The 13,156-nt window shown below is 40.9% G+C and overlaps 1 protein-coding gene across 2 annotated transcripts; it reads left to right on the top strand.

Annotated features, from left to right (window-relative positions):
- Positions 1–1,458: 1,458 nt before the first annotated feature.
- Positions 1,459–12,523, top strand: PDIK1L (PDLIM1 interacting kinase 1 like). Of its 2 annotated transcripts, none has more exons than XM_019980801.2 (3): positions 1,459–1,874; positions 4,300–4,601; positions 8,498–12,523. In XM_019980801.2, the coding sequence occupies exons 1-3, from the start codon at positions 1,628–1,630 to the stop codon at positions 9,236–9,238; spliced, it is 1,290 nt and encodes a 429-aa protein (XP_019836360.2). In that variant the 5' UTR covers positions 1,459–1,627; the 3' UTR covers positions 9,239–12,523. The 2 variants fall into 2 exon arrangements, with proteins under 2 accessions (XP_019836360.2, XP_019836365.1); XM_019980806.2 differs by lacking the exon at positions 1,459–1,874 and adding an exon at positions 2,227–2,366.
- The last annotated feature ends 633 nt before the right edge of the window (positions 12,524–13,156 follow it).

The raw sequence follows: 13,156 nt of genomic DNA, 5'->3' as shown, positions 1-13,156 counted from the left end.
CAGGAGTATTTTGGTGCAATATCAGACAGTGGATAAATAAATCACAGTGGGTAGATAAATCACAGACAAAGCTCCTGTCCCCAGAAACTCTGAGTCTCGTAGAAGGCTTATGGGCAAATATAGTGACATGTGGTAATCTACAGTGCTTCCCAGGTGGCCCTAGGGGTAAAGAACCCACCTGCCAATGCAGGAAGATCACCTGGAGGAGGGCAAGGCAATTCACTTCAGTATTCTTGCCTGGAGAATTCCATGGACAGAGGAGCCTGCAGTGCTACAGTCCATTGTGTCGCAGAGTTAGACACAACTGAAGCGACTTAGCACAGCACATAATGTAATCTTTATTCTGAAGCTTAAGCTTCAGAGTCCATCACTTACAGAGATACTTTCCAAGGCCCCACCACTGTATTCACAGGCCCCATTCTGTAATCTTTTTCCTAAAGAGGACACCCCAAATTACTAAAACGTCCACTTCACAGGCTTTAGAGTCAGTTTCATAACTTTTGAATTATGGGAGTGTATTTCAAGTTCTGCAACCACCTTGAGAGGAGGGATTCTTGTATTTAGTGACTAAGATAAACAAAAAATAACGTTTCCTCAGCCAGAGACACCACTCCTGATTCTGATCAATTACCCACACAGGTAGTCAGCTATCTACACAGAGCCCTCAACTTTTCCTCTCAAGGGCAGAAACCAAACCTTAGAATATATCAGTAGTCCTAGTAGACAGCCGAAGACTGGTAAATGACGTGCAGGGCAAAAATCGAACAGATTACAGAGCAAGGTTTCGGTTTGTTTTTTTTGTTTTTGGTCAGGATAAGTAGGAGAATTTACACCAGGGGAGTGGGTATTCAAGGCAAGTGCCCCCTCAAAAAAAAAAAAAAAAAACACCTTTCCATCAAAGAATGCAAAGGTCTGCGTCCTTACCTGTAAAAATAGGGTTAGTAATAAGCCCTTCCCTTGTGGAGTTTCTTTAGGAGTAAGAAAGATCATTTAAAGATCTAACCCAATCCCAGACATTCGGGAGGCCCACAAATGGAGGACAGAAAATAAAATGGGTAATTGGTTGACCCTTGAGAGCAGTTAACAGGGATTCTTTGCGCATCACGCCTTAATACAGCACTGGGAGGAGGAACAAACACTAGGTGGGGATTAAATCCGTGAAGAAGGAATGGACGATTCTGGCGGTTGCTTACTGATCCCCGAAACACTAACTGAATGACCGATCGGTCCGGGTCTTTGAGCAACTGACAGTCCAGAGTTGGCTGTCTGGTGAACGCGGGCCTGCATCTGGCCAACGGCAGTCCGGGGCCCCAGTGACTCAGGCTGACCGTCGGGCCACTTGCACGGCCGTCCTCGCTGTTAATCTCGGTCCAGGCCGGCCCAGACTTCGGCCGCTAGCCGCGCAAGGCCAGGGGTTGGGGGGGGGGGTGGGGGTGTCCCGACTCTCCACGTGCAGCCCGCGGGTGCCGCGGCCAGGCAGGGCGTGCGCGGAGGCCGCGGCCCCTTCCTCCACGCCGGGGGCAAGTGGCCCCCGTCTCCCGGCTGCAGAGCCTCGGAACAATGAGGCGCCGGGTTCTTTAAGGGAGATACCACCGCGCCGGCGGGGCAGGGGACCGCGTCTTCCCAGATGATCGCACCCAGCCCCGCGCTACCGCCGCCTCGGCAACTGCACAGCGCGCAAATATGGCTCAGTGTCTCTGACAAAAGGTGCAACCTCCCTGCCGGCGGGGCGGACGCCAGGCCTCCCAGCTCGGGCCGTGCTTCCCCGCGGGGCCCCGGAAGAGGCCCGCGTCCCGCAGGCATCCCAGCCCGGCGCGTAAGAAGATGCCCCAGGCCTTCCGCCCCAGCTACCCCGCACACCTTCCCGCAGCTCGGTAAAGTCAGAAATGGGGGCGGAGCGGGGGAGGGGAGGCGCGCCAGGCGCGCGAACTTCCCTCAGCCCGGACCTGAGGCTGAGGAATCACTCCCGCCGCAGGCACCCGCTGCGGCTGGAGAGCGACCGAGCCCCCGGGCGTGGAGTGGCCTTGCCGCTCCCGGTCACCCCCGCGGGGAGGAGGCACGAGTGGTGCATTCCAGAGCGCGCAACCCCCTTCCGCGACTCCCCCCGGCTCCTGAAAGCCAAGGGAGTCGGGAAGCCAGCGGAGCGCCAGGCGCGCGCCCCGCGGGACCAGCGCTCGGCGTCCCGGGTCGCGCTACGGAAAGCCGGAGGGGGGCGGGGCCGCGAGGCGTAAGGGGGTGTGTCCGCGCGCACCACGGGGGCGCGCGCCGGCCTCTGACTGGAGGCCGCGGCAGCGGAGGCGCGAGCTCCCCGATAATGGCGGCCTGCAGAGCCCGTGAGAGAGAGAAGCGGCGGCGGCTACCCTGAGGTAAATCTGGCCCCTCGGCTCGGCAGAGAGGCCCTGCTGCAGATCCGAGGGCCCTGCACGTGCCTCCCGCCCCAGGCGGCCTGTCACTGAGCTGTCAGCGGAGTCGTCCCAAGGAAGGCCCCGCGCGCCTCAGGCCTCCGGCCCGCACCCCTCAGGCCACCGGCCCCAGCCGCGGCCTCCTCTTCTGCCCCGTGGCCTCCTCCCCAGGCCCCGGCCTTAGCCGCCGACCCGGAGGAGTCGGGACAACTGCTGGACTGCCTCCTCCGGGTGAAGGGCCCTGAGAGGATCCCCTCCGGGTTTTCTCTGGAAGCCGCCGAAGAGGGGGAGGGCCTGATACTTGGCCAATGAGCGGGGCCCTGGGCCGCCGCGTCGGGCTACACCTCTGCCCAGGACTGGCCCTTCCCGGGCGCCAGCAGGTGTACAGCCGGGCCGGCCAGTGTCCGAGCGCCGGGTGGAGGCGCGAGGGCCCGGGGGGATGCCGTCCCGAGTTCCCGAGGCTCGCACGGTGTGCATCACCGCGCTGTGTTTTGCCCCAGGATCTCAAAGACTTCACAAACACCCTCCTTCCCACGTAGTCAGGGGGGTATGGGGCAGCTTTCAAGGCACGAACCACTTTGAGAAGGTTAGGAATTGGCGATCCACGGAGGACAGGAACGAATGTCCACTGTGTACCTGGGGCAGAGAATTCTGTGGCAGGAAATCCGACGCTCGGAAATACTGTAGGAATTTGAAGACCGGTGTCCAGTTAGAGGAAGTGGGACTAAAAGCAATCTAAGAAGCTTTCATTTTCTTTATTAAATCTGTTCTATCGACTTAAAATGACTGGTCCCAACTTGACAGGCTCTATTTGTCGGTCGCTTTGTGTTCCCCTAAACCGTACACTATAAAAATTGTACAATCTCAGGTAACTTTTCTTGCCCATGCTGGCATTCTACAAATGAGAATTGGTTCCTGAAGCTTATTAGAATTTTGACAGTCTTCGGAGAATGAGCAGGCACTCTTCAAACTCTTAATTCAACACGTGTTTCCACGCAAGGCCTTTCTTTGCCCTTGCCTTTAAATGATTTATCAAGTTGAATTCCAAAGAACTCTGCCAGAGAACCTCTTAATATGCAGGAGAGTTTTCATTGGCAAAAATGTCCTAGATCTAAATAGCTGTTGTTGAAACAAGAAGAGCAATAACCATATTCTAAGTAACTTAGTTTATCTGTAAAGGAACATTTTTCTCCACAAACTTTATTTGCAAGAAATAAGGAAATAAAATTAAAATAGGAATATGTGTAGTTTGATCATTTACTTTTAAAAAAGAAAAATAACTACTCATTTTTACTTGTGTGCAGTCTCAGTATCTAAGCCTAAGCCAGGTGTTTGTGTTTCTAACTGAGTTTTGCCATTTTTTAGGAACTTTTATATGTATCAGTTTTCAGGGGAAGCAGGAGTTTTGATTGTTTTTTCATGATCAGTAAATAAGAATATGAACTTTTTGTTTTATCTTTAGCAGTGGTGTTTTGAAGCAGTTCATGTAAGAGGTTGTCAGAGCATGATGGCCTGGTTTCAAATCCCAGGTTCACCAGTTACTTGCTGTTTGACCTTGGGCATGTTGCTTAAACTCTGTGCTTTAGTTTTTTTCATCTACAAAATGAGCTATTATGCTCAGTTTCTACCTCATAATGTTGTTGTGAGGATTAAATGAGCTTAATATATAAAGTGCTTGGGACAGTTTCTGATACATGGTAAGTACCACATTACTGTTACTATTATTAAATAGTAGTGTTACTATTATTAAAATATTTACATTTGCCCAGTGTATAGCAAATATTGTTCAAGCACTGCAGACAGTGAGACAGATGATAACTACTAAATCGTGCATAAGAAGAAATTCAAGCCAGTAGGTATACTTAATTTCAACAGAGCACTTTGTTCATTTTTCCAGAAACCTTGACCTTGAAGATGGTGAGTAGCCAGCCAAAGTACGATCTAATACGGGAGGTAGGCCGAGGTAGTTACGGTGTTGTATATGAAGCAGTCATCAGAAAGACCTCTGCACGGGTGGCAGTGAAGAAAATTCGATGCCATGCACCTGAAAACGTTGAACTAGCCCTGCGTGAGTTCTGGGCACTAAGCAGTATCAAGAGCCAACATCCAAATGTGATTCACTTGGAGGAATGCATCCTACAAAAAGATGGGATGGTGCAAAAGATGTCCCACGGCTCTAATTCTTCCCTTTATTTACAGGTATGTGTGGTTGAATGGGAAATAGAAATGATTTGAAGGTAGCATTGGTCAGCAGTGAGAGGAATGAAAGAGTCAGATGAACTTCTACTTTAAGTGCAGGTGTTTATGTCGTTAGGAATAGATAGGGGTCTGCCAAGAACTGAGTAGATGTTTCCTCTAAAACAAGGTTTTATTTAAACCTGTGATGCAAATACCTAAAAATAACATAAGCCACCTGTTATGCCACGATACTTGCCAATCTGCATAGGAATGGGACAGCATAGGAACTAGAGAGGTGATTGAGACTAGAGTCTAATTAGTTCACTTATTTGAAATCAGTTTTTTTGGAACTGAAGACAGAAGAAAAGGGAAAACTCTACAACCAGTAGCAGTACCCATAGGTAATTGGGCTTTTCTTTATCACTGACATGAACTCATATTCATGTTTTAGAAGGTTGTTTAAGATCCTAACCATGCAATTCCATTGAATTTTCATGGAGTTTGTGGCTTAGCACCTGAATGTTACCAACGACTTAACATTTGGCTTCCTACTCATTCCATACTCTGCTCAGAACAGTCCTGTCAGAAATGTGCTATTATTATCATCGTTATAAATGAAGAAACTGAGGCTTAGAATAGATAATGAATTGATCCAGAATCACATAGCAAGTGGCAGAATTGGGAGCTAAATGTAGGACTATCTGGCAGCTAAAACTTGTGCCCTATAACCTCTAGATTACCCTTTTGCCTCCAGGTTACTCTTCTGTAGACTTGGGGAAAGCATTAATATAGGAAAACAGAAAGTGTGATTTTTTTTTAAGGTTGATTTCTGCCATATATCAAAATCTCTAGTAGGTCTGTACTTGAAGAGAAAATATACTTCAGACATAGCTAGTTAAAGGCCAGAGCAAAATTTCTTAAGTCCAGTAATTCTTGGAACATGAACAACTTTCCACGAGTGTTTCTAAATTCAGAATTTACCATTAGGGTACAAAAGGCTGTTTTAAAACAGCAAAAGCTTTTGTTCTAGGAACAACAGAACAAACACATTATTCTATGTAATTAAAAAACTAAACTTTCATTGTATGGTGAAAAAATAGCAGCCTTGAGAACCTAATTTCTCTCAAGATAGGGAATATAAACATAACTATTTAGTCTTTATTTGTTTTACTTTGTATTCATCTAGAAGTGCTTATTAGATAAGTTACAATGATAAAAAAAAATTGGAAACATTCTTACCGCATTCCACATAAAAGTAGCTAGAACCTTGCTGGACTTTGCCTTGAATTTTGGAGACTAAAATGCATAATTGAACTATAAATGCGAGGATATTTAAACATATGGCTTAGTGCTGATGATATCCTTGAGTCCAGATGGAGCAACTACTATAATAACTAGGTATTAGCTAGCTAATCTCTCAAGGCTTTAAGATGTAAAGCCTTGATTTGGTGATTTTTTTTTTTTTAATCTAAAGTACCTTTTTGTTTAGTAATCTATTTCATCTTTTTAAGGCCTGATAGATCTGTGTTTGACTTATGGCATTTTTTGCTAGCTGTATGACCTTGGATAAACAACCCATCTTTTCCCAGCATCTGTATCTTCAAACGTAAGGAATAATAATTTCTACCTTCCATGGGACTTGTCAAAATAAGATGTGATGCAGACACAGTACTTGGCATATAGGAAGAACTCAGTCGTAAGCAACTCTAATAAAATTATATTTTCTACAGATTTATTTAGTTAACCAGACATTCACCAACACATTAACAAGTGCCCTCTCTAAATTTACACTAGTGAAGACAACCAATATTTACACGTGGTAAAACCAAACAAATCTATAGTGTGACAACAGAGTCTCTACATATGGTCTTCACTATTCTCTACATTTTTTTTCCTCCATGTTTTTCTAGATATCTTTCTTGTTCTCAGTTGGAATCATTCAGTCAGTTCCTGATAGCTAAAAACCTTACCTAGAAGAAATATAAAACAAACAGTTAACAGAGGACACATCTTATGCATAGAAACTTTATGGCCAATATGTATACTTATCATGAGTGTCATGAATGAAAAGTACGGGATGATGTAGGTGCATGTAGTAGGCAACCTGACATAATCCTGGAGTTCAGGAATTATGAACTGTTTCAACCGAAACTTGCAAGGTAAAGAGGAATTAGCCAGGTGAGTGAATGAGAAAACTTCCCAGGCAGAACGAACTGTACATACAAATGTTTAGAAGCAAAAGGCAGGAAGCATTCTAAGAACTGAAAGAAGATAAAAAGACTGCAGTGTGCAAGGAGAGTTGTTTTAGTTGAGACTGGAAAAGTCAGCAGGGTGAGAGTGCACAGGGTCCCACAGCCCATGTTAAAGAGCTTAGACTATAGCCTAAGAGAACAGGGACGCTGTTAAAGGACTTTAGGCAAGACAGCCAATGGCTGCCATCTTCTGCACATGACAGTAAGCAGATTGGGCTCTGTCTTTCTGTAGCTCTCAACCAGGGGCCCTCAAACTATAGCCCTCGGCCTGTTTTTGTATGGCCTGGATACTAAAAATAGTTTTTACATTTTTTAAGAGTTTTTTTTTTTTTTTTTTAAGAAGAAGAATATGGAACAGAGACCTTATGTGGCTTGTCAAGCCTAAAATATCTACTATCTGGCTTTACTCTAAACCATTATTTGAATGCTGGAACTCTGCATTGCTGAAAGCTATTTAGGAATTTTGCTTTTGAGAATGAAAAGAGGACATGACGGAAGAGTGATGATGCTCATCTTTAATCTGAGCATATTTAGTAACAGTGCACCTGGTAAATAATTGTGTGATCTGGACCTTTCTGTTCTTTCATTTTCTGTCTCAGTGGCAAACACATGCAACAAAGAAAACGCATGCAAAGAAGACTTCTGCAGACCATTGCAGTTATGGCTGCTGTGGGGGAGACAGCATGGAGAGGTGTTCTTTGCCTCTGCCCACCGAAAAGACAAAAGGAAATACTAGTAGATTTATAGCAGATCACTCACTCTTCAACAACTCTTCACCTTCCCTACTGAGTTTCTGTTCAGCCTGTGAGCCTGAAAAGGACACCATAGGACAAATGCTTTCAAAGCACTGTAATTGAAAATGATAGTTCATGTTCAGTGAAGTAATTGAGATTATTGAATTTCAGGTGGTAGGGGAGTTATAATTAGATAATGATATAAGTAAAACAGTGCTTTATTCTAGATTTTCAGCTTGTATCAAATATACAAGCTCAGTTTTGAATTTTTATATCAAAATGCATATGTGATTTTTATAAATTGGTTTTTAGAAGCCATCTATTGATAGAGATAGCCTTCATATTTGCATTCTGCTTATAGAAGTTCTTACAATAATGATGTCAGTCTTTAGTTTTATCAGTGACTACAGGAGCACTTTATTTCTGTAACAACTGGTTGTTCCTTCATAATTTTCTCTTAGTTTCACAGATTATGTTGATAGTGTAAGTGCAATAAGCGAGAAGTAGATTTCAGGCAGTTTTATGGAGTAGAATGTCCTAACTGATGTTTATACCCCGGTTGGCAATCTACCAGATCTAGGTGCTGAAATTTTGATCTTTTCAGGAAGCTATTAGCTAGCCAGTTAGAATTCAGCTCCATTGACACATGCAGCAAATGTACAAGGAGTTGAACACTTCTCAAAATATAACTATTTTTAATGAAGTTTTTACCTCTTGACTTAGAAATTTGGTGTATTTTTATTAGGGACAAAGTGACAGTTTGAAGTACTAAAGTTTAAAATAAAATGCACATATGAAAGCACTAAACAAATAAAATATTTGTGGAATTTCCAATTAAAATTAAAGACTAATTCAACCAGTGACTGTTTCTCTACAGCTGAATTATATAAACCATGCAGATGATTATAATCTGTTTTTTTCTTTCTTATAGCTTGTAGAGACTTCACTAAAAGGAGAAATTGCCTTTGATCCCAGAAGCGCCTATTACTTGTGGTTTGTGATGGATTTTTGTGATGGAGGAGATATGAATGAGTATCTGTTGTCCAGGAAACCCAATCGTAAAACTAACACCAGCTTCATGCTTCAGCTGAGCAGTGCCCTGGCTTTCTTGCATAAAAACCAGATCATCCATCGAGATCTGAAGCCTGATAACATCCTGATTTCTCAAAGCAGGTTGGATACCAGTGACTTGGAACCTACACTGAAAGTGGCTGATTTTGGTCTAAGTAAAGTTTGTTCAGCATCTGGGCAGAATCCAGAAGAACCTGTCAGTGTAAACAAGTGTTTCCTTTCTACAGCTTGTGGAACAGATTTCTACATGGCTCCTGAAGTGTGGGAGGGACATTATACAGCAAAAGCTGACATCTTTGCTCTGGGGATTATCATCTGGGCAATGCTGGAAAGGATCACCTTCATAGACACAGAGACAAAGAAGGAACTCTTGGGGAGTTATGTAAAACAAGGAACTGAGATTGTGCCTGTTGGGGAGGCACTTCTGGAAAATCCCAAAATGGAACTTCTCATTCCTGTGAAGAAAAAATCTATGAATGGGCGAATGAAACAACTGATTAAGGAAATGCTGGCTGCAAACCCTCAGGATCGTCCAGATGCTTTTGAACTAGAACTCAGATTAGTACAAATTGCATTTAAAGATAACAGCTGGGAAACGTGACACATATATTATTTGCAAATATCTTGGATGATATGCTGCTTCTGTTTTAACAGTGATGCAACATAATGTGGCTGAAAAAGAATATAAAAAGCTAAACTCCACCTTTTAAGGGTTTAGATTTTATTGTGGGATTTTTTTTTTTTTCTCATTTTTCTTAAGTCCAAGCTGGCCATTCTATTAATATGTTTTAAAAGTGTATTACCAATGTGGATGTAAATTTTTTAAAATGATCATTGGTAGAAGTTTGGCAGGAAAATTCTCTATAAGAGCCAAGAAAAGAAGAGTCCAGTTTTCTGGAAATATGTCTCTAAGTATTTTAGACATTCCTTGTCAGTATTAGGAATTTCCATGGAAAAAAAGGTTTGCATGCTGGTAATGCAACCTTTGAAGCTTTGTAAAGGAAACATATATGTATATATTTATGTATATGTAAGTATGTGAATGTGTGCATTTTGCATTCCATATGAAAAAAAAATGCCACTTCTGTTTAAATTATTTGATGTAGGTTTGGATTTTTTGAGATTTGCTGGTGAAATCAGTAATGAAAAATAAAAGAACCTTCCCTCTTCCTACCCTGTCCCTCCCTCTAATGAAATCATACTAAGTTTTTATTTTTATAATGTTATACAGCTTTTTTTAAGACATCATTTTGGAGAGTCCAAAATTATCTGGCTAAATGTAAGTGAAAGTAAGTGATCCAAAGCTGCTGAAGTTTGTTTGAGCTCTCCAGAGCCCTATAGCTGCAGGAGTTGAATTAGCCGTGCAATCAATGTGGTACAGGTTTTAGGTAACCAAGCATTTAATTAACCAATTAAACCACTGCATTGGAACATGACTGCACTTGAGCATCTGCAATCTAATATAAGTCTGAACACAGGATTCTGCTGTTTCTGAAAACTTTGCTGTATATAAACTATAGTAATTGATATATATTAACTTTTTATTTTCAAGACTTTGTCTAAGCCTCAGCATAAAGCTGAAGAAACCAAATGAGTTCTACCCTTTCATTGCCTGCTCTAATATGGTCTCATGTTTAATCACTGGAATTCCTTTCACTTTGGCCCTAATGCTGTTTTCGCTTGTCTAATTTGACACAGTAATGGTAGTGATATGGTTGTATTCAGTGTTGACCACCTTTTTCTAAGGTGGGAGGTGATACCTATACAGTTTGGCAAATGGGTAAAATACCGTGGCATCAGTTATGTCTTTCAAATAGAGAGGTTATCAGTTTTATACAATCACTTGGTATGGTCTATGTGAAGAACCAATAGACCATTATTCTTCTTGAGACCATTATTCTTCTTGAGGTCAGTTTGATTTTTAACCCCATATGGCTGTCTCCAGTTTTTTTTTTTTTTCCCCTATAAATGCAGATAGTTCAAATCTGAAGGAAGAAAGTTTTCCTAAAACAGATCATTAGCCTTTAAGGTTGTTAATACTTTAAGACCATTTGTATATAGGTTAATCTTTATAAAGCACTAGAATCTTTGGTCAAAAGTAAAAAAAGTTTAAAGGTATTAGAATATTGAAATCATTGATAGTTCACATAGTCTCCTCAGTTTTCTTGAACTTCCACAATTTTTGGAATATTCCTACCATAATTTTTTCCTTATTTAAAATGTGTTCAGGGGACTATAAAAGGTGAAAAAGCACAAAAAATTGGAGTACATAAAATTTCTGAACTATGCATTACTTGGTGTGAAGTTTAAAATTTAGACTGAAAAGGTTTTACTTAAAACCTCTTAAATGAAAAAAAAGATGTACTTTTAACATTACTTCCAAGCTAATAATTATAAGAATTATTTTCAAAATTGGAGGTGGAAATACACTGAAACTTCATGATAATTGACCCTTTGGATCACCAAATTAGTAGAACACAGATCTGGCCAAGTAGATTGAGTTACTGGAAGTAGAAAAGCATTACAATGTTTTATCAATAACATGGCACTTCAGCAGAGATTCATGATGACTTAGGTGATGGTATGCCAATGCTTCATTTGCTTTTCAAATAGCTACATGTCATGGTTTCCTAAGTAGATAGCTTTTGGTCCCACCTCATTTAAAATAGTTAACAATTATAATTTATTTTGAAAACTATTTTAATTTACCTGTGAAGTGGAAGTATTCCTTTCATTGGCGGTAAGGATGTGAGGTGATCAGGAAGTTTCTTCTGAAATTTTATTAAGTCCCTGTATTCTAAATAGCCTATGATACCAAGAAAAATGATAGTAAATTCTTTGTCTTCATTCTTTCAGTCAGGAGGTATTTATTAAGTACCTACTGTGTGCTCAGCACTAAAGATCAGTTGATAAAATGACAATTTAAAAATGGCATGTAGCCATGGGCTTTTCCAGCAAGGAGTAAGAAATAAAGTGATACTTGGAAATTCCTGGATATTGCTTAGAGGAAAAATGAAAGCAAGAGTCTGTGCACAGTGCCTTGCCCATAATAGGTACTCAATAAACTGTTGTTCCTCATAGAGTCTCTTGCCATGGTTTATAGTGTTTTATGAAATTTGTCTTAATTGAAAAAAGACCAAATATTTCAAATAAGCTTATAGGCAGCTGTGGCCAGTTAAAACAATGGGATTGTACAGTTAGTTCCTAGAATGTTATTTTGCACTAGTTGTCACTTAGAAGGATGGGGTTCCTGTAGTTTTTTGGTGCTAAGGGATACTTTGTCACTATGATGAAGTAAGTGTTAAGTGTCAGATAAATAGCACACTGAATAGTTCTTTCTGCTGGTCTGTTTTTTCCTCTTTGTTGTTGTTGTTGTTGTTTTTAACTGTAAAATGTTTATCAATCAAACTATTGTAGCAGCTACAAATAATTCACCAGCATGACAAAATGGTCAAAAAATAAGTCATCAGCACTTCAAAAACAAAAGCAACTTTTGAAATTTTCTTTTAAAATTGTCAAATATATTTTATGAAGAATTTATAAAAGGGGGAAATGATTGTAATTTATTGTTCATGACTTTTTTTTTTTTTTTTAAATAAAGTGCGTTTCAACAAAAAATTCCCTGGAAATTCTACATTGCTGCTTTGGTGGCTCTGTGAGTAGTTCTGTAATGCTTTACTTCATAGATATAAAATACAGCATATAAAATTTGAAGCAATATTTTTTCAGCCTTATCTATTAAATGAAACTTTCTATAATAGAAGCTGTTACTGAGGAAAGGATGACTGAATTATAGGAGTTTCTTTCAATATTTCAAGGTCTCTAAAATTTTAAAGCTTGCTGTATTAGAAGAATTTGGATTGCCTGAAATAAATGATTTTTTTTTTCATTTTTCTTTCTGTCTCATTCAGCTGAGGATGCATATCAGACTCAGAATGAATTGTAGTAAATATACTAAGCAAATGTAATTTTTCAATCTTTTAAGTTGAGTCTATGGTTTCTTTTGTATATAAAAAGTCATCTGAGCCATTCTTTTCTTTTACAGGTTCTATTATGTATGTCTTCTCCAAAATAAACAAAGTACAGATGATGCAGTGTACTTCATGGTCCAATGGAATAGCAGAGGGAAAATTAGAGACAGAAAACATTAATTCTACATGTGACCTAGTGATGAGTAGGAAAGTAGGGGTCAAAATTGTGGCTGCTTCTAACTCTACCACCTCCTGGTATAGCCTTTGCAGGCAAGTAAATTTTGCTTTATGTTTAGAGTTTTGGGATTTTTTTAAACTATTTGCTAGCCATTTCCTTTGCAGTTTACAAAGCGTTTTCACATAGTTTTTACGTATCTTTTCAAATGGGGGCTAATTTCTTGAAGAATTTAATAGCAACTTAACACCAGTTAGGGAAGTCAAGGTTTTACCCAACACAGGGTTTCTCGTGCCTAATCTCTGATGCTGACTCAGAGTTTTTTCTGACAAAGCTTTATCTTTCTCTCTGAAGTAAAGACCTTAGGTTGTTT

This window comes from Bos indicus, chromosome 2 (genome assembly GCF_029378745.1).
Source record: "Bos indicus isolate NIAB-ARS_2022 breed Sahiwal x Tharparkar chromosome 2, NIAB-ARS_B.indTharparkar_mat_pri_1.0, whole genome shotgun sequence".
NCBI classification, from domain to species: domain Eukaryota; kingdom Metazoa; phylum Chordata; class Mammalia; order Artiodactyla; family Bovidae; genus Bos; species Bos indicus.
The sequence above is the reverse complement of the archived record's forward strand: the minus strand, read 5'-3'. Positions and strand labels throughout refer to the sequence as shown.

Bases quoted from the DNA above. Each gene is read 5' to 3' on its own strand.
- PDIK1L (XM_019980801.2), top strand. From the start codon at position 1,628: ATGATCGCACCCAGCCCCGCGCTACCGCCGCCTCGGCAACTGCACAGC. The intron at 1,875-4,299 runs GTAAAGTCAGAA...TCATTTTTCCAG, and splicing joins GCACACCTTCCCGCAGCTCG to AAACCTTGACCTTGAAGATG. The intron at 4,602-8,497 runs GTATGTGTGGTT...TCTTTCTTATAG, and splicing joins ATTCTTCCCTTTATTTACAG to CTTGTAGAGACTTCACTAAA.